At 34.8% G+C, this 18,846-nt stretch overlaps 1 protein-coding gene across 1 annotated transcript in view; it reads left to right on the top strand.

Moving 5' to 3' along the window:
• Nucleotides 1-9,770, top strand: part of Commd8 (COMM domain containing 8) — an 11,742-nt gene extending 1,972 nt beyond the window's left edge. Inside the window, exons 2-5 of the mRNA XM_013009199.1 lie at nt 1,610-1,765; nt 4,084-4,236; nt 6,912-7,067; nt 8,991-9,770. Coding sequence (XP_012864653.1) covers nt 1,610-1,765; nt 4,084-4,236; nt 6,912-7,067; nt 8,991-9,011 — 486 coding nt within the window. The 3' untranslated portion in view covers nt 9,012-9,770. The remainder of the gene's footprint in view (nt 1-1,609; nt 1,766-4,083; nt 4,237-6,911; nt 7,068-8,990) is intronic.
• Nucleotides 9,771-18,846: the final 9,076 nt, after the last annotated feature.

Below are 18,846 nucleotides of genomic sequence, written 5' to 3'. Positions count from 1 at the left end.
AGCTCAAGGCTAGCACTCTACCACTTGAGCCACAGCGCCACTTCCGGCTTTTTTCTTTTTGCTTATGTGGTGCTGAGGAATGGAACCCAGGGCCTCTGGCATGCAAGGCAAGTGCTCTACCACTGAGCCACCTTCCCAGCCCTAGTTAGGAGTTCCTGAATAATAGTGTTTTTTTGTTTATATTCCCATTACCTTGTTTACACAAATGCAATAAAGTATTCACATACTTATGAATGAATAAGAGATTCAGAGAAGTTAGCATTTTTTTTTGAGTTGTACATTTTGCTTTAGGAGGAAAAGGGATAAAATAGAATGTATGTAGAAAGCTTTCAGTGTATTTAAAAGGAGCATGTTGGTTGATAGGTGGCTCATAAAAATTGTTTTATTATGCATTAGCCACAGTGTGGAAGTGGAATTCATATGTGTGGTTCAGGAAAAGAGTGATTGCTTAAAATGGAGTGGGATATGATCCACGGAATGAGTTGGAGGACTTAATTCTAAAATGCATATACAAATATCTCATGAAAGATAGTTAAATGAATCCTTACCTAGACTAGTTCTGGTGTAGTAGGTTTCAAATAATATGTGTTGGAGGTTTGCATCATGGGAGTACTGATATGAATAATATATTTTCAGCTAATGCAGAAGAATGCTGAAATATCCCTTGTGTCTCTCAAAGATGGGCACATAATATTTGATTACTTGAAGTCAGAGTATGACAGTCTGACTTATCTATTTCAAAAGATGAACTTTTGAGGGAATTATATAGATTTGTTTCCTATTTCAGAATATTCAGTGAACAGACTTTTTTTGGTTTATTTTTACTCTGGTTTCCTCCAGAAAATACTTAAAGTCTTTTATTGTCTCCAAACTAGGCATTAAACTAGATACTTGCCTGTCTGTCCTATAGTGTATTTGCCATGGACTGAAATGGTTGAGGCTCTAGATGTTTCTGTTTTCCTTTTGTTGGTCTGTTTTAGCTTAATGAATTTAGTATTTCCATGATTAAACAAAAAGAGTAAGAATGTTTAAATACTTTGTACATGCCAGGAATGTGACAAATTATTTGCTGATGTTCTTACATAACTCATACAACGTTGTAAGGGGATTTTCATTGTACATTGAGGAAACAAACCTAGAGAGCATTTAAGGAGAAAATGGAAAGTAGGATAGAGCAAAGGAATGAAGAAAAGGAAGAGAGCAATATTGAGAACTTTCTTGAAGGGAGCAGAACAAGTAAATAGGAAGATTGTAAAAATAGAGACAAAGCAAAATGAACTTTACAGAGTTACATACATAATAATCTCTATTGGAGATTATTATGTATATATGATATCAGGGATCCTGATTTGAAGCCATCTTCCTTTCAGAAATGTTGGAACAAAACAGTTGTATGTTTGAAGTTACTTTTGTATCTGAAGGTGGACATATTACTGGAAAACATGTATTTTTGTAGAGTTCTAGTTATTAATAAGAATCTTAAAATATTTGTTTCTATATGAGCTCTTGCAGCTAACAGGAGCTCCTTAGGATATTTGCTTGTTACAAAAAAGATATATTTGTTGTATAAATTTTCTTACAAGTACATTTATGTCTTTTTTCTCTCTAGTTTCTTCACAAAATAATTGACGGCATCTGTGGCCGAGCTTATCCGCTTTACCAGGATTATCACAGCATCTGGAATTCAGCAGAATGGACACTTGTTCTAGAAGATGTTACCAAGTTTTTCAAAGTTGTAGTTGGTAAAAGTTTATCTGATGAAGAGGTAAATTCACTCCAAATGTTTATACCTAATAATAATACCTAGACTTTTTAAAAGTTAGGCTTTAGGTACTCTTAAATACAAAGGACATCATCATCATCATGAAGTACTATGTATATATTACATAACAACTAAAACTTTTTAATTGTGAGTGGAAAATGTTCCTGTGAAATTATTTTTTCCCAGGATTATTTTTTGTTGTTGTTCTCATGCTAGAGCTTGAACTTGGGGTCTAGTGTTGTCCCTTAGTACCCCCACAACTCTTCTCCCACCCCACCTCACCCACTTACCCGGCTTGTGCTCTTCCACTTGAGCCACAGTTCCATTTCCAGCACTAGTTGGAGATTGCATAGACTTTCCTGCCCAGACTGGCTTCGAGCCTCCGTCAACAAAGTTCAGCCTCCTGAATAGGATTATAGCTTGAGCCACAGCTCCCCGGTGACTCTTTAAAGCATATAGGAAGTTATATAACTAATATGCATTAGTTATATACTAATATCTATATTTCCATTACCATGATTAAACATTTTTTAACATTTATTTTATTATAAAGGTTATGTACAGGGGGGTTATGGTTACATAAGTCATGTACATGAGTACATTTTTCAATAGCATCACCTCTTCTCTCCTTTTCTCTCAAATTTTATTTCTTGACCTGCCCGCCGCCCCCCACCAAGTTGTATATTGCATTTCAACATAATGTCAAGTATCACTGCTGCATTTATTCATCCATCATTTCTGTGCCCCCCTTGGCCTCCCCAAAATAGATAAACTTACATATAAGACAAAAGGTACAGAAAACAAAACCAGTGACAAAGGAGAAAATAAAAAAGGACAAAAAGCAAAATAACAAAAAAACCTTGTTTCCATTTCTTGGAGTTCATTTTGATAAATATCGTTTTATATGATAATGTATACATAGCTATTGAGTCTTTTTTATTGTTGTTGTTGTGGGGCTTGAACTCCGGGCCTGAGCACTGTCCCTGAGCTCTTCAGCTCAAGAGGAGCGCTCTACCAATTGAGCCACAGTGCCACTTCTGGTTTTCTCATGGTTAATTGGAGATGAGTCACAGACTTTCATGCCCGGGGTGGCTTTGAACTGCAATCCTCAGATCTTAGTCTCCTGAGTAGCTAGGATTATAGGTGTGAGCCACTGGTGCCCAGCACTATTGAGCTTTGTGATCCTCTCCTAAGAATATCCTCCTTTGGTCTCAGTGGGTGAATGTCTAAAGTCCTGTATAATTTGTCATGTTCAAGTGATTAAACATTTGTTAACATTTTTTGTAAAAAAGTAAAAATACCTCCTGTGTGTTAGGCATGGTGGATATTGGGTTTCATTAATTTTTTCTGAACTAGGCTTGTGTTGTCAAAATAAATCTTACTTCGTCATGTAGTATAATCTTTTTTATGTATCTCTTAGTTTGATACATCAGTATTTTGTCTGAAATAGTTGCATCTGTAATTGAGTGTTCCTGGCCTGTGATTTTTCTTTTCTGTAATGTTTTCATCAAGGTATCAACTTTCATTCTGGCCTCAAAGAGTGAATTTGAGAAGTTTTTTCTTCTTTATCTGTTCTCTGAAATAAGTTAGACATTGTTTTTCTTTCTTTGTTTAGTATTGAGTTGCTTAATTTTTCAAATATTTGGACTTTATTTTCTGATTTAATTGCACAGTAATAAAAAAATAAGACCAGTATTTTTCAGTCCTTTGTAGTTTGATACATAGCTCAATGTATCCATTTTTTGGTGACTCTTCTATACACATGTAAAAATACCGTGTATCCTACAGGTGTTGAGTATTCTATATGTCAAATAGGGAAAGTAGATAGTGCTTTTAATTTCTTGTGTAACTTACTGTTTTTGTTACTGTAGGTTATTGGGAATTGTGTTAAGATCTCTAATGATGGACATAGACTTACCTATTTCTTGAGCTGCTGCATTTTGTTTTATGTATTTTTAAGGAACTTAGGCATGAAGTTATGGTTGTCAGGTGGTTCTGTTGAATGGCCTTTGGCCTCCTTTCTCTGTTTCTTATATACCTCTGACCTTAAGGGTGACCTTATGTGACATTGTATTATGCTCTTCAGGTGTGTTCATATGGCCTTGTCAGCCAGCCTTACCCACCTCTTTTTTTTTTTTAACTTTTGCAGAATTTTGTTAAAACCTTATTTGTGTTCAAGCCTTCTTTTCATAGTTATTGAACTACTTCTCTCTTTTTTTTTTGACTCATTTTAAAGGTGCATGAAAAGAGAGTGGAATTAAACTTTTATATTTTAAGCAAGATGCCCCTTTCAGTTACTTTCTAACCACTTATTTTTATAGGTCCTCCAGCAATTGAATCCGTTAAATTCATTTCATCAAGAAGCTATTATGAAATGCTTGAGAAGTAGGAAAGATGAAATCAAGCAGGCTTTATTAGGAGAAATAGTTGACATTTCGTCTGCTCAGCTACAGGATTTTGATTGGCAGTTAAAGGTGAGAACCTGTTTAATAGCGTATATATTTTTGAATTATATATAAAGTATTTTTATGACATGTACCTAAGATTTCTGTTATTTTGAGAATGTACTATTCCAGAGAAATCTCAAAGATCATTTAAAAGGCATGTTTTTTATTCATTTGGGAATAGGAAAGTGACAGACTCAAACCATATATAAAAACATTGCATTGATAATAAGTTTAACTAGACCTGTAAGTCATAATGGTGGTAGAATTTGATTCTGACAAGTATCTTTGGCTAGGGCTTTCTATATTCCTAGCTTTCTCAAGATTGCTAAATTAGATACTACTTCGATGAGGAAAAATCTATGTGTTATTAAAACAGCAGTTTTCAAAACATTTGAAAAGAAGGTCATGATTATTAGGGCTAATCAAGAGCAACTCTTCTCTAGCTTTTCATCCTTTAAAGAATACCTAAGCTAGAAGATTAGGAAAAAAGAAATACTTTACATTTCCTGATTTGTGTTTTGGATATAATGCCTCATATAATCTTTGTGGATTAAGTGGAGAAAAAGTTGGGAAAAGAGCAGTTACATGGTTCATAACTGGACAAATAACCATACAAAGACAGATGAATTTATGTTAGCCATGGTCTCTGGTTCTTATCTTGGCCAGTTCTTCTTTAACCTTTTTATGAATATTATGCTTATCAAAGCTAAAGGTGAAACAAAACTAGAGATATTATCATTGGGTATTGGTAGCTCATGCTTACTGCAGGAGACTGATATCTGAGGATCAAGGTTTAAAGAGAGTCATAGACAAGTCTGAGAAATTCTTATCTCCAGTTAACATACAAAAAGCTGGAAGTAGGGGCTAGGAAGTTGGCTCAGTGGTAGAGTGCTTTCCTCGTATGCATGAGCCCCTAGGTTCGATTCCTCAGCACCATATAAGCAGATAAAAGCAAGTGGCGCTGTGGCTCAAGTGGTAGGGCGCTAGCCTTGAGCTGAAGAGCTGAGGGACAGTGCCCAGTCCCAGAGTTCAGCCCTCACAACTGAACAACAACAACAACAAAAAAGCTGGAAGTAGACGTGTGGCTCAAGTAGAGTGAAAATGTCAAGCAAGAGTACAAGGCCATGTATCAACATCATAAAATAAAAGTTTTTATCTCATTATACTGGGGAACCAAATGAAGCAAAGAAATTATTGATAATGTAGAGGATTTTTTATTGAAGTAAATATGTTTTTGTAAGTATACAAGTAGAAGAGAGACACTATTTGTGAACTATTTAGTTAAGACACATTTAAACAAATTAGAACCCAAATGGAAAAGAATGACCAGGAATTTAGTCATGAAATTTCTTTGAAAAATATGAGTTCATGTCTCTGGAAAAGGTAAAACTTAGTAGAACTATGACAGTTATGATTGAACTTATTTGGATACGAAATAGATTTTTGTTCAATTACTCCAGAGACTTAAGACAAGGGTTAAGGTATATACTTTATAATTATATGGGTAACAGTTATGGTTTTAAACTGTTCTTGAAGTAATGTACTCCTTGGTGGAATTCAAGCATAGGCTGAGAAACCACTTAACAGAAATATTGGAGAATCACCCATAAGATAGACCAGTTTGGAGACAGTACTCTCAAATCTCAAACATTATAAGTCCTGTTTTGGGTTGAAAGGAGGAAGAAATGTAGAGAAGGATTTGGTTCTGTTGTGCTACAGGGAGATCCTTTGGTTACTTGTTAGGGAATGTGTCTTTTCCATTACACAACAAGTTCTTTTAAGAAGTAGCACTCTGGGCTGGGAAGGTGGCTCAGTGGTAGAGCGCTTGCCTTGCATGCCTGAGGCCCTGGGTTCCATTCCTCAGCACCACATAAGCAAAAAGAAGAAAGCTGGAAGTGGCGCTGTGGCTCAAGTGGTAGAGCGCTAGCCTTGAGCTGAAGGGCTGAGTGACAGTGCCCAGGCCCAGAGTTCAGGCTCCACTACTGGACCCCTCCTGCCCCCCCCCCAAAAAAAAAAGAAGTAGCACGCCAAACAAAGGTGTGGGAAAAATCAGCTCTTCTTTGTCATCTATAAGCTATAGAGCTTTTCTTTTTTTCTAAAAAAAGTGTTAGTACTATAAATATTAGATTCTTTCAGTTCTTCCAGATTCTTTCAGTTCTCCATTCTGTGCTGACAGAGCTAAGAAATGAGGTAGCTGTGTTTTGTTTTTTTAAATTAAGGATGGTATCTTGATAATATATTTATTAATAGTTTAGTTGATAGTGAATTAAATATCTTAATTTCTAAGAGTTTACCAATATTTTTAGTCATCTTTATACCCAAACTATCTTTCACATTCCTTAATTCAGTTTCTTGATGTCTTGGACCCCCCTGTTCAGTACTTCCCAGAGTTTTATCGTTTTAAAAAATTATTATAATCTTAAAAAGAGTATCTTTTGTAACTGGACTGATTCAGGTTTTTATGTTTGCTTCTGCCATGAAACTTCTGGCTTCTTTTTTCTTATCTCCTTTCTGTCTTGTATTCACTTCCCTTTCTGTTCCTACCATTTGAACATGTGTTGTTTTGATACTGGTTTATTTTTTCTGCTTTTCTCAGTGTTTGACAGGGAAACATTACTTATTAAGAAATGTACTGTTACTAAGCACCAATGCATATTTAATATGTTTTATTTACTAAGTATTATTTTTAAAATTTCAAACAGCTTGCACTTTCTAGTGACAAGATTGCTACTTTACAAATGCCACTTTTAAGCCTTCATCTAGATGTTAAAGAAAATGGTGAAGTGAAACCATATTCTGTTGAAATGAGTAAGGAAGAGCTCCAAAATCTAATCACTTCCTTGGAAGCAGCTAATAAGGTATTTGTTTTTATTTTCATATATATATAATATATGATATATATATATATATATATGGTTTTTTTTTTTTTTTGTCGGTTGTGGGGCTTGAACTCTGGGCTTGGGTGCTATCCCTGCACTCTTCAGCTCAAGGCGAGTGCTCTACCACTTGAACCACAGCGTCATTTCTGGTTTCCTAGTGGTTTATTGGCGATAAGAGTCTCATCTACTTTTCTGCCCAGGCTGGCTTTGAACAGTGATCCTCAAAGTTTAGCCTCTTGAGTTAATTAGGATTATAGGTGTGAGTCACCGGTGCCTGGCTCTTATATGATTTTAATGTCTTAATTTTTGATTAATACCTTCAGGACAATAAAAGAAATGCATATAAATTCCCTTCTAATATTTTAATTTCTTTGATACTTTATGTCAAGCACAGAAAAATACTTCATTGATAGTTTTTGATACTGAATTTTAATATCTATTGTTCAGTTACTTGGTTTGGGATATAATTTATAAGGTAGTCATTTTCAAAAGAATAATCATTGTATTCTAATAATAATTTATTAATAATAAAAATAGGGGTTGGAGTCATAGCTCAGTTGGTAGAGCACTAGCCACTGAGTGAAAAAGCATCAGATATTGAGTTCAAGTTCTGGTCTCAGATCTAATAAAAATATATATATTTGAACTTTAGGATCATGAAATTAGTAGATTCCAAATAGTTTTTCTGAGTTAAAATAAAGTTCTTATTCTGGAAAAAGGATGTCTTTCTGAATGGACAAGAACTAAAGTTTGGATAAGTTGGACAAAGTTTGCTTTTATAATGTTCTAAATATAGGCAATAAAATATGACTCTAGTTCTGACACAATTAGATGAAGACAAGCTAGAACTGATGGATGTTTAAAACCTTCACAGTTACAAGGCAGTGGGTAAATAACAGTAATTATTTGTAGTGTTTAGTAAATTTGAAAAGTAATTTTTAAACAGTAAAAACTGTTACTGTGAGAGTGAAATAAGAATAATTATCTTAGCCAGGTGCCAGTGGCTTATGCCTGTAATCCTAGCTACTCTGAGCTGACATCTGAGGATCGTGGTTCAAACAGAATGGGCTGAAAAGTCCTCGTGAGGCTCTTCAATTAACCAGTCAAAAACTAGAAGTGGGGCTCTGGGTTAGAGTTGTAGAGAGCTAGCCTTGAGCAAAAGAGCTCAGGGACAGTGCCCAAGCCCCACAACCTGCAAAAAAAAAAAGCATGTGTGTGTGTATCTTTTTTATGTATTTTTTTAGCATTTTGTCAGTAATCTAATTATCAGCGACTACATTTCAGATACTCTTTTTTTTTTTTGTCTGTTGTAGGGCTTGAGCTCTGGGCCTGTGCACTATCCCTGAGCTCTTCAGCTCAAGGCTAGCGCTCTACCACTTGAGCCATAGCTCCACTTTCGTTTTTCTGGTGGTTAATTGGAGATAAGAGTCGCACGGACTTTCTTGCCCTGCTGGCTTTGAACTCAATCTTCAGATCTTAACCTCCTGAGTAGCTAGGATTACCGGCGTAAGCCACTGACACCTGGCTTAGATTTCAGATATTCTTAACTGTCTCCCTGGCCACTGTCAGTCTTCTCAATTCTACATTCTAAAAAACGCTGATAAACATTAGCTTCTTCCCATACCCTGAAGTCACTCACACATTTTGATGCCTTAATGGTTGGTCTGAATGCCAGGTAGCTCGAGCCTGGCTTCCCTTCAGATGGGAAGTGGATGTGGTAGACCCTGGTATGATGCTGAATAACCTGAGACACAGATCTTGCTGGGTAAATGCCAGCACTTACCGTGATTGTTACTCATCTTCCTTCAGAGATTTTTTTTTTTTAAAAACATTTCATTTAGCATATTGGGCCACCATTCTGGTCTAATCTAATATCTGTCTTCCTCTAATTTGTGTTTTAAGGTGGTCCTGCAGTTGAAATAGCTGGAAATTATGGATAACAACATGCTTAGATGTTACTGCTACCTGGGATAAGGCAGAGTGAAGACTGTGTTCAAACACCCTGCTGTGGTTGAATGCTCTGAGGCTGAGAGAGCAGCAGTGCTGATGCGACAAAGATAAAAATCTATCACTGTCCTTAAAGAACAGAGATTATATGGTTGATAGGAATGCAAAAAATACAAGATGAAAAGCTATGTAATAGTTTATATTTTCTTAATGATTGTTTTATCTTCATTTATTAAATATGTGGGAAATCTTCACAACAGTCTAATTGAAAGCTAAAAATAGGTTCTAAAGTAATGTCAACATAGAAAGCACAAACATACTTGAATGTTGCTTATATCATTATGCAAATATTAGAGACACGTGTTATGATATATAATTAATTTGTGATATTTAAAGTAACTTTTTTAAAGAAGGTATAAGCTACATTTATAACTCAGGAGATTCTGTATCTTTTCTCATATTTCAAGAAAAGATTGTAAAGTGTAAAATTTTGTAGAGAACTGATAGACATTAACAAGGAAAAAAATTCTGAATTTGTGTGAAATGGGAAAATGAAAACGACATTGTTCTCTCTGCCAGTTGTGTGTCTGACTGGGAGACTACTCTGATGTAAAGATAGATGCCATTGTACAGTGTGTATGTTTTTACTCAAGTGTCAGGATTTTGCAGGATCATTTTTGTTGTAAATTAATATTGAGTCTTTTAAATGTTAATAGATTCATTGAAAAACAATTTTTAACCTTAGCTAACACTAAGAATAGTCTTTTAAATGTTAATAGATTCATTGAAAAACAATTTTTAACCTTAGCTAACACTAAGAATAAACATTCTGAACAAATAAAAATAACATGTTTTATTTTTATGATTGATTTATTTCAAATGACTTTTCATTTAATTCATTAATAATGCATAAATAAGCAAAACCTTCCAAGTGTAAGCTTTATAACTCATTTAAAGCTTGAGCCTGTTCCTTGAGATGTCTAGAGCAGTTACTGCTGTTCTCATCATACAGGTGAGAGTAGTCTGAGACTGAATAAATATCTGAGTGTGATCCAGACAGTGCTATGCACAAGGTGTCTGTACAATACTGCTGGTTTATGACCTATTCGTTATAGGTTGGAAATTAGAAAAGGAGCTCAGGCCAGAATATTTTTCAGTGTACAGTTTTCTTCATGAAGAGATTTTGGTAATGAAAAGTTTATCAGCTGAAGTAAACAGCATGCTTAGTGTGGCTTTTGATTCTTAAATAAATTCCTTGGGTCATAATGGACCAGTAACACTTTGCAAATTGGTCCTTTGAATAACACTGATCTAGAAATCTCATCTCAATTTAAGTCTTCTGTCCTGAATCTTTACAGGAAACATACCCTGTTCTTGTATCATTCAGTTAGCTGCATCAGCTGTATTAGGATCTAATTGGCATACTTATTTACAGAGTGTAGTCTGATAAGTTTTGATGTACAGATATTTGTGGAAATATCATCACTAAAATAGTTACTTCTGGAAATTTTTTCCTGCTCCTCTGTAGCCTTTGTCTTTCCCCCTTACCCCTCAGGTAACCATTTATAACCTTCCACTCACCATAGCTTACTCACCACAGTCACTTATCAAGACTATTTCTTTCTTCATTTTTTATTTTGTTTGTGCTGGGGGATTGCACCTAGGTCTTCTGCACACTGACTCCACCATTAAAAAAAAAGTCTAGAATCTTTAAGGGTCCTTTTGAGTTTTAACAACGTGTTAAGAATTTATTTCTTCTTATTGTTAAGAATTATTCTATGCTAGAGTTAAGCTACAGTTTAACCTAGTGATATTTTGGCTGTTGCAAGTTTTTGGTTATTACAGTATACAGAATGGAACGTGTGTGTATACATCTTTGAGCGTTCACTGACTTTGGAGAAAGTACTTCAGAATGAAATATTGGGGTCATGGTAGGTTAGTATTTATTTTCTCAAGAAAATGTCAAATTTGCAGTGATTTTTATTACTTTGTATTCCCACTATAAGATGAGAATTTTTATTCCACCTTGTCAAACCCTGGTATGACCAATCTTTCTGATTTCCACTATTTTAACATATGTGTAGTAGTGGTTCACTGTGGTTTTAATATTCATTTCTTTAATGGCTAACAATATCTTTTTTTTTTGGATCCAGTTGTGGGGCCTGAACTCTGGGCCTGGGCGTTGTCCCTCAGCTCTTCAGCTCAAGGCTAGCGCTCTACCACTTGAGCCACAGCGCCACTTCTGGCTTTTTTCTTATGTGGTGCTGAGGAATCGAACCCAGGGCCTCAAGCATGCAAGGCAAGTGCTCTACCACTGACCCACCTTCCCAGCCCCTAACAATATCTTTTAACACACATCTTTGCATCTCTACACTTCAGTGAAATTTCTGCTCTGAGCTGGTGCCCATTTTTAATTGGGTTCTTCATTAACTTAATAGTCTTGGGTTTTGGGAGTTGGTTATATATCCTAATACAAGACCTTTAGATACTACAATCCTTGTAGAGATGCCAGTCTATGAATTGTCTATTCTTTTTTCTCCTGTAAATTAGCCTAATTTTAAAAACCTTTCAGATTTATTCAGAGTTTTAGATACGCTTATTGCTTTGGCTAGCATTGAACTTCAGTCCTCCTGATTCTACTTTTTGAGTAGCTAGGATTACAAGTATGAAACACCAATAACACCAATGCCCAATGCCCCATGTTATATCTTTTTTTTTTCTTTCTTTCTTTTTTTTTTAGGCTTGAACTCAGGGCCTACTGTTTCTTAGCCTTTTGTTCAAGGCTGGTGCTCTACCACCTGAGCCACTGCTTTACTCACTTTTTGTTGGTTAATTAGAGATACGAGTCTCTTGTACTTTTATTCCTGGGCTGGCTTTAAACAATCCTCCCACCTAAGCCTCCTGAGTAGCTAAGAGTATAGGCCTGAGATACTGGGCCCATATATATGTTTTGAAGTTAGGAAGTGTGGGACATCCACCTTCGTTTTTTCTTTATTGACTGTTATGGTTCACTTATGGTACTGTAACAATTTTTTTTAATTGTATAGTTTTTTTTTTTCTCAAAATGAATGTTATAAGGATTTTGGTAGAGGATACGCTGAGTTTATTGATCAGGTGGCATACTTATTCCAACAATCAGAAGTCTCCAATCTCTGTGCAGGTGCTGTCTTCCATTTGTGTTTTCTTTCATTTTTTTTTTTTTTAAGCCACAGTTTATAATCTCACTAAAGGGTTTTTTTTTCTTATTTCCTTGCTTAAGTTTATTTGTAGTGTTTTCTTTCTAATTGCTATTCTAAATAAGATTGTGTTTGTGTTTTTAAATTTCCTTTTCAAAATAGTTTATTGTTAACATACACAAACACAGCTGGGTTTTTTTAAAAGTGGATTTTGTATTTGGCAACTTAACTGATATTTTCACTTCTTTGTTCTGTCAATGTGTTAGAACATATTAGTTGATTTTCTCAGGGATAAATCCCATGTGGTTATAGAGTACAATTCTTTTAATATTCTGTTGAATTTGACTTGTTAATGTTTGTTGAGATTATTAGTATCTTTATTTGTTAAGGGTGTTGGCTTGCAGTTTTCTGGTCATTTCATTACCTGGTTTTGGTAACAGAGTAACGTTGGCCAAATAAAGTAAGTTTGGAAATATTCCTTCCTCTTAATTTTTTTAGAAGAGCTTAATTCGTCAAATATTTTGAGATTCTTCAGCTTAGCCATCTGGCTCCATTCTTTGTTGGTAGATTTTTGATTGCTGACTCATTCTCCCTATATTTGTGTAGACTTTCATATTTCTCCATGATTCAGCCTTGGTAGTTAGTGATTTTCTAAGAATTTAAATAGTTTCTTTGGGTTTTTCAAGTTGTTGCTATATTATAATTGTTTATAATAGTCTCTAGCATTATCAGAATCTTCTCAGCTTTGCTGTTATTTTCAAAATTTTTATTTTAAAAAATATTCTATTTCAATCATTTCCAATCTTTATTATTTCTTTACTTTTGTTAATTTTGCTTAGTTTTTTTGTTTTCCTACTGTTGTCATAGGATATAAGGTTATTTATTGTGAGGTCTTTAAACATTGTGAGTGTGTTCAGTGCTATAAAATTCAGTGTATACTTGCTTTATCACTAGGTTTTTCTATATTGTCATTTTCACTTGTCTCAAGGTATTTTCTAATTTCCCTTTTGATTTTTTTCAACTCATTTTTTGGAGAGTAGCTTGCTTAATTTTTACATTTTGATGAAATTTCCAGTTTACTTGTGCCATCGATTTCTAGTTTCTTTTCCATTGTGATCTGAAGAGAGACTTGCTATAGATTTAGTCTTTCTAAGTTGGTTAAGGATTTTTTCGTGACCTAACATGTAATCTTCTGGAGAATGTTCCAAGTGTTGATGAGGAAAATGTATTCTAAAAATTTATATTTTCAAGCCCCACGACCGACCAAAAAAAATTATATTTACCTATACAATGTTGCATACATAGCTTTAGTGTCCATTTGGCCTATGGGAGTGTTCATATTGTCTGCATGTTATATCTGTTATTGAAAGTGGAGGTACCGGAATCTATCAATATTGGCTTGCTATTTCTCTTTTCATTTTTGTCAATATTTATATATTTGTGTACTTACGTTAAGTGCACATAAATTTATAATTGCTGTATCTTCTTGGGGACCTTTTTATCATTATACCCATGTATACCTGTTTATATGTTATCTCAACCTACGTATATGTTCCTACTTAGAGGCATTTGTGGGTTTATCACAAGTCCAAAATCTCTTGTTCCCTCTGGTGTGTATCTATGGTACTACAGGTTCTCTGGTGCTGCTGCAAATCTCATTCTCTTGTTAGCAGCTGCCCCAAACTTACCTGTTTGAAGATTTTTTAGAATCGTAAAAGACATGATACAGTAGTCAGAGGTGAAATCTCTTGGGTTCTAGTGACAGCACAGATGCATGCCTACACAGCCTGTGATGTATGCCCTCACATGGCTCTGGCTCTGCACTTTCTCACTTTATAATCCTTGTGAATGTGTAGATATGGTAGTTCTCCTTAATTTTATTTATTTAATTGGTCTTGTTTGAACTTTATGTTTCCTCTGAGGCCAAGAAGATTCATTGATACTAGTAACCTGGCCTTTTCCCGTTGCCCTTAACAATGTGTGGTACTGGGGTCCTTAGTGCTTTACTGTTTGGGCCATGTATCTGCTTCTTGCTTTTTTCGTTGGTTAATTTGAGGTAAGAGTCATAGACTTTCTTGATGGGCTGGCTTTTATCCTCAGATCTCAGACTCCTGAATAGCTAGGATTACAGGTGAAATCCACTGAGTACTTAGTCATGATTCTTAACTACTTGCTGAATTAAGCCACACTTTTTTTTGTTTGTTTAGGAAAATATTAGATGTTTAACATGTATGTTAAGTGTCTTCTATAACAAATCCTAAGTGGAATACATAAATATTCCTTTCTAATTTAAATAAAACTAGATGGCCATTTAGTTCTCCCATTGCATAACATACTGCTCTGGAAATATTTTATGAGCTCAGCTCATAAAATGGTGATTTGCAGTTATTTTGTTAGATGATTATTAAATTTGTGTCTGCTGAAATTTGGGATTCTATTGGAACTCTGTTCTAATAACCATCAAGTAATGGATCAGTGAACTCTTCAGTGTGTTCATTATTTTATTAACACATTCTTTTTGGAGGGAGAGAGTTTGGAAGTTGGAGGGCTTAATGTGAGGAAGACTGACAAACAGACCAACTCTAATATTTATATTTAGAGTGGAGACTTTAAGAGAAATTTAACATACTGACTGTCACAATGGATGTTATTAAGTTTGTTTTAGGCATCTTTTTTAAAACATGAGGAGACTTCCTTCTGTTTTTCTCTATATTATAAACTTCATTTGTTCAAATGTTTGTAAAGTGTGTTTCTTTTGTCTTTTTGTTTTTGCTGGTCCTGAGGCTGGAACTCAGGGCCTGGGTGCTGTCCCTGAGCTTCATTTGCTCAAGACTAGAACTCTACCACTTGAGCCACAGTGCCACTTCTGGGTCGTCTTTAGTAGTTTATTAAGAGAAGAGTCTCACAGACTTCTCTGCCTGGGCTGGCTTTGAACCATGATCCTCAGATCTCAGCCTCCTGACTAGCTAGGATTACAGGCATGAGCCACCAGTTAATTATGTTTCTTAATTTAAAAAAAAAAGTGGTACAGAAACAAGCTCCTGAAAAAGTGCTGGCACATTTTTTCTCCAGTTGTTTTATAATCCTGCAAAGAATTTCATCCAAACAAAGGCAATAAGTTTCATATTAAATTTTATAATAAAAGTCCTCTCCAGAATGCTGAACATTTTTAAGGGTTATGGAAAGTTATGCATGAAACTTCATATATTTTCAAACATAGCACAAAGTAAGCTTTCTATGTGTAAGCGTTTGTAATTAAAAAATTTTATTTGTGTTTTTGAAATAAGCCAACATAAATTGTACATATTTACAGCAATAAACTACATTTCCAAAGCTGCACAATTACTTTTATTAGTTACAGCTGATGGCTTTTGACACCAGCCTTTCAAATGTGTTGTCAGTTTTTCTTTTGCCACAACATTTAAAAGTAATACCAAAGCAAACAAATATGTGTTTTAATAGCAAAGCCACACTGTAAACAAAAATATATAGCGAACGACAGTCTCATGACTGGGAGGGTATGTGTGAGTCCTGAAATTGAGAGCACAAGCATCTCTTGTGTTCATACCTGATTGCATGTACATTGATTTTGTATTTTACAGGAATATACAATTAATCAGTGAATGATTAGGTAGAGAAAAGGCCATGAAAGGGAAAAGGGTCAGGAATCAGAGGCCACTGAATAGATCCTTACCCACTAATTCACTGCTGAAAGGGAAATCTATGCCTTTGTTCATTTGTATAAATCACAGTTGACAGGCTTCATGGATTTTTGTCCACAGATAGCTTTTGATGTAATGAAGGCATAATGTCACATACATCAAACACATTGAAAAATTAATGAAATGGATAGGATATCTTAATAAAACCCCTAACAGAAAGGGGACAAATATACCTTTTGAAAAGTTTGTTTACAGATGTAAAAAGCAACTATGGAAAATCACACGTACTATTAGACAGAACAGCAATTCCAATCAGAAAATGCAGCATATCGTGATACAAAATAGAAAACTTGAATTATAAAAGGAGTCTGACCCTTCCTTTCTTGCATTTGTTAAAACCTTCCTAATATCATTTAAAAAAAATCTACATTTCCAGAAAGTATACTCTTCTTGCCAGGGAGTTTCTTTAGTGGTCTGATAGGTATACAAAAATAGTACTTGATTATGAAAGAAAGAAAATGCTTATGACAAAAGAGCAGAAGAGCATAAAAGTATTGTTTATGTTTCTTTGCCAGGAAAGAAGTTCTGTGTCTGAAAAATAAAGAGCTATAGGCATTTATTTACAAGAAGTGTGTAATAACAATCATGATATGAATGAGCTGAATCACATTTGGTAGGAAGGTCGATAGCAAAATTGATTATTGGAGACTGAAGAAAACACATGGGAGAACACATTTTTTAACATCCTCTGACATATTTGGTGAGTTTAGCATAACGGATTTTGAGAGGCAACAGAAGGTGGGGGCTTCTCTCGGTGTTCTCAGTAGCACCTGCTTTTGAAAGCCATAACTGTTCAGTACAGGATGCTGTGGACTAAAGTAGTAGGTGAGTGGATTGGCCAATTTTTCAAAAATTCTATTGGGCTTTTAGGCGAAGTGGTAGCCAAAGAAATGTTCCATTGCTGGCAGGATATGGCAATATCCTATTCTTCAGTTTAATGAGTTTTGCTTTCCTAAATCTCTGGAATCACTGTGTGAAGGTCTTTGCCTAGAGTTCAGTCTGTTTTGATAAAGTCAAGAGGAGAGAAGTAATTATTCAGGGATGATGGATAGGTGGGGAATTTTACAAGATAGCTAGGCTCAACCCAGTTGCTGTTCTTTCAAAAACCATATTAATCATGTTTAAAGGAACGTTCAACTCACCAATTTTCATTTCCACCATAGCTTTTTACAGTTACATTGCATTACATTAGCAATGTACAATGTACAATGGCACAAAATACTTTCTGGTAGTTAAAAATGAAAGATTATTTTAAAATACAAAAACATTTTTGGTCTTTGTAAATACATTACTGGGAATTTCCAAAGACCTCCATTTTAATCTTGTAATGATATCAAGTAGTAGTTTTTGTCAAGAAGGTTATTAGCGCTCTTTAAAAATACAGAGTTGAGCGAAACACTTAATAAATACTAATGTTTAGAACTCTAAGCATTCCCTTCTTAGAAAAGTAATGGATGTTCTTAGTGTGAAAGGTCACTTGGATATATAACTCTGTTTTCAATGACACTACAATGAGTTAGGATGATGAAGCGAGCTTCTCTAAAAATGTCTCAGGACACTGTCAAAAAATATTTTTTAAGGTTGATCTAGTGAGTCAAAAGATGTAGGAAACATAACATTGAGTTCATACTGGAAATAAATGTAAAAAAGCATGCTATCTAATAGTATGAAGTTGGCTGATTGCCACTCTGAGCTAAGGTTTGCAAATTATATGTTTATTTATGCAAATAAAATTTATGCTTAACAGAATTAAGAGTGCTAATCAAAGGGTCTTATAAGGAGGACTTTACATACATTTTGTCTTGAGAAGCAGTGATGAGTATGAATAACTATCTCCCTTAAGTAGTCCTAAACTTTCTATTTATATCTTGGCAGAAATTGAATTTGGTGTGTAATACCCTTTAAAAGTATTGATTTGTAGTCACATTGGAATATTCTACTAATAATACAGTGTAGCTCCATCTTTGATGGACACCTTATAGACCTAGATACAAAAGGCTTTTAAATAAGGCAAACATAGACAAAGGGAAAGGTGAAACGAAAAATGACTTTTTTTTTTTCCTGTAAGAAAAGCAGTAGTAAGTAGGATGGAAAATTCAATTGCTAAAATGAATGGACTAATGGTTATATGAGACTCTAATGGTTATATTATATTGCACTGCAAACTGAACATGCCTGTGGGAAAAATCTTATTGCTCCTTCTGTCTGATGTTACACAGGTTCAACTCTACTTCTGAGTGCATTTTAAATTCATTTAGAGGTTGTAGGCTTACACTCTGTGGGACAAAAATAATTTGTGGGTGACTGTAGAAGTTATCTGCCAAACAAGTTATTATTTATAATCCAGTATACTGCCTGTTATGGAAATGTTCTCTATTGCTGAATTTACTTTGGAAAGTCATTAGATTGGCCTATGTAGACATTACTATGGACAGTACAAGAGAACTAGAAAATGGGGTGTTTAATTTTAGGGACAGCCCTTTATTTAGGGAGGCAAAATGTTTATAAAACTGCTGTCAATACATACAAAAATTTTTATGGGATGAAATGGCTAGAAGAATTAGGAGAATGATAGATTTGTAGATACTAGTGGCCTGATCCATAAGCCATCATTAGTATGGGGCAAGGAGAAAATATCTGAGAGGTGGAAACAGAGTGTGAAACTTCAGAGAGAATAAGAACATTTTGGGCGGATGTGCAGCTGTTCAGAGTGATAGTGATGGGTGGGGATCAGCTTTTCATGAAGGTGATAAAGGAGAACAAGAAGTACAGTGAGCATGATGATGGCAGAGAGACTAGTTAGTGGCAGTGAATAATCAGAAGGAGCTGAGTCATTTTCTACAACGTATTAATATTAAGCTTACTGATCCAAATTTAGAACCATTCAAGTTATGGAAACTCCATGAGTAATCA

Source organism: Dipodomys ordii, unplaced genomic scaffold (assembly GCF_000151885.1).
Source record: "Dipodomys ordii isolate 6190 unplaced genomic scaffold, Dord_2.0 Scaffold8, whole genome shotgun sequence".
NCBI lineage: Eukaryota > Metazoa > Chordata > Mammalia > Rodentia > Heteromyidae > Dipodomys > Dipodomys ordii.
This window is presented reverse-complemented; position numbering and strand designations above follow the sequence as displayed.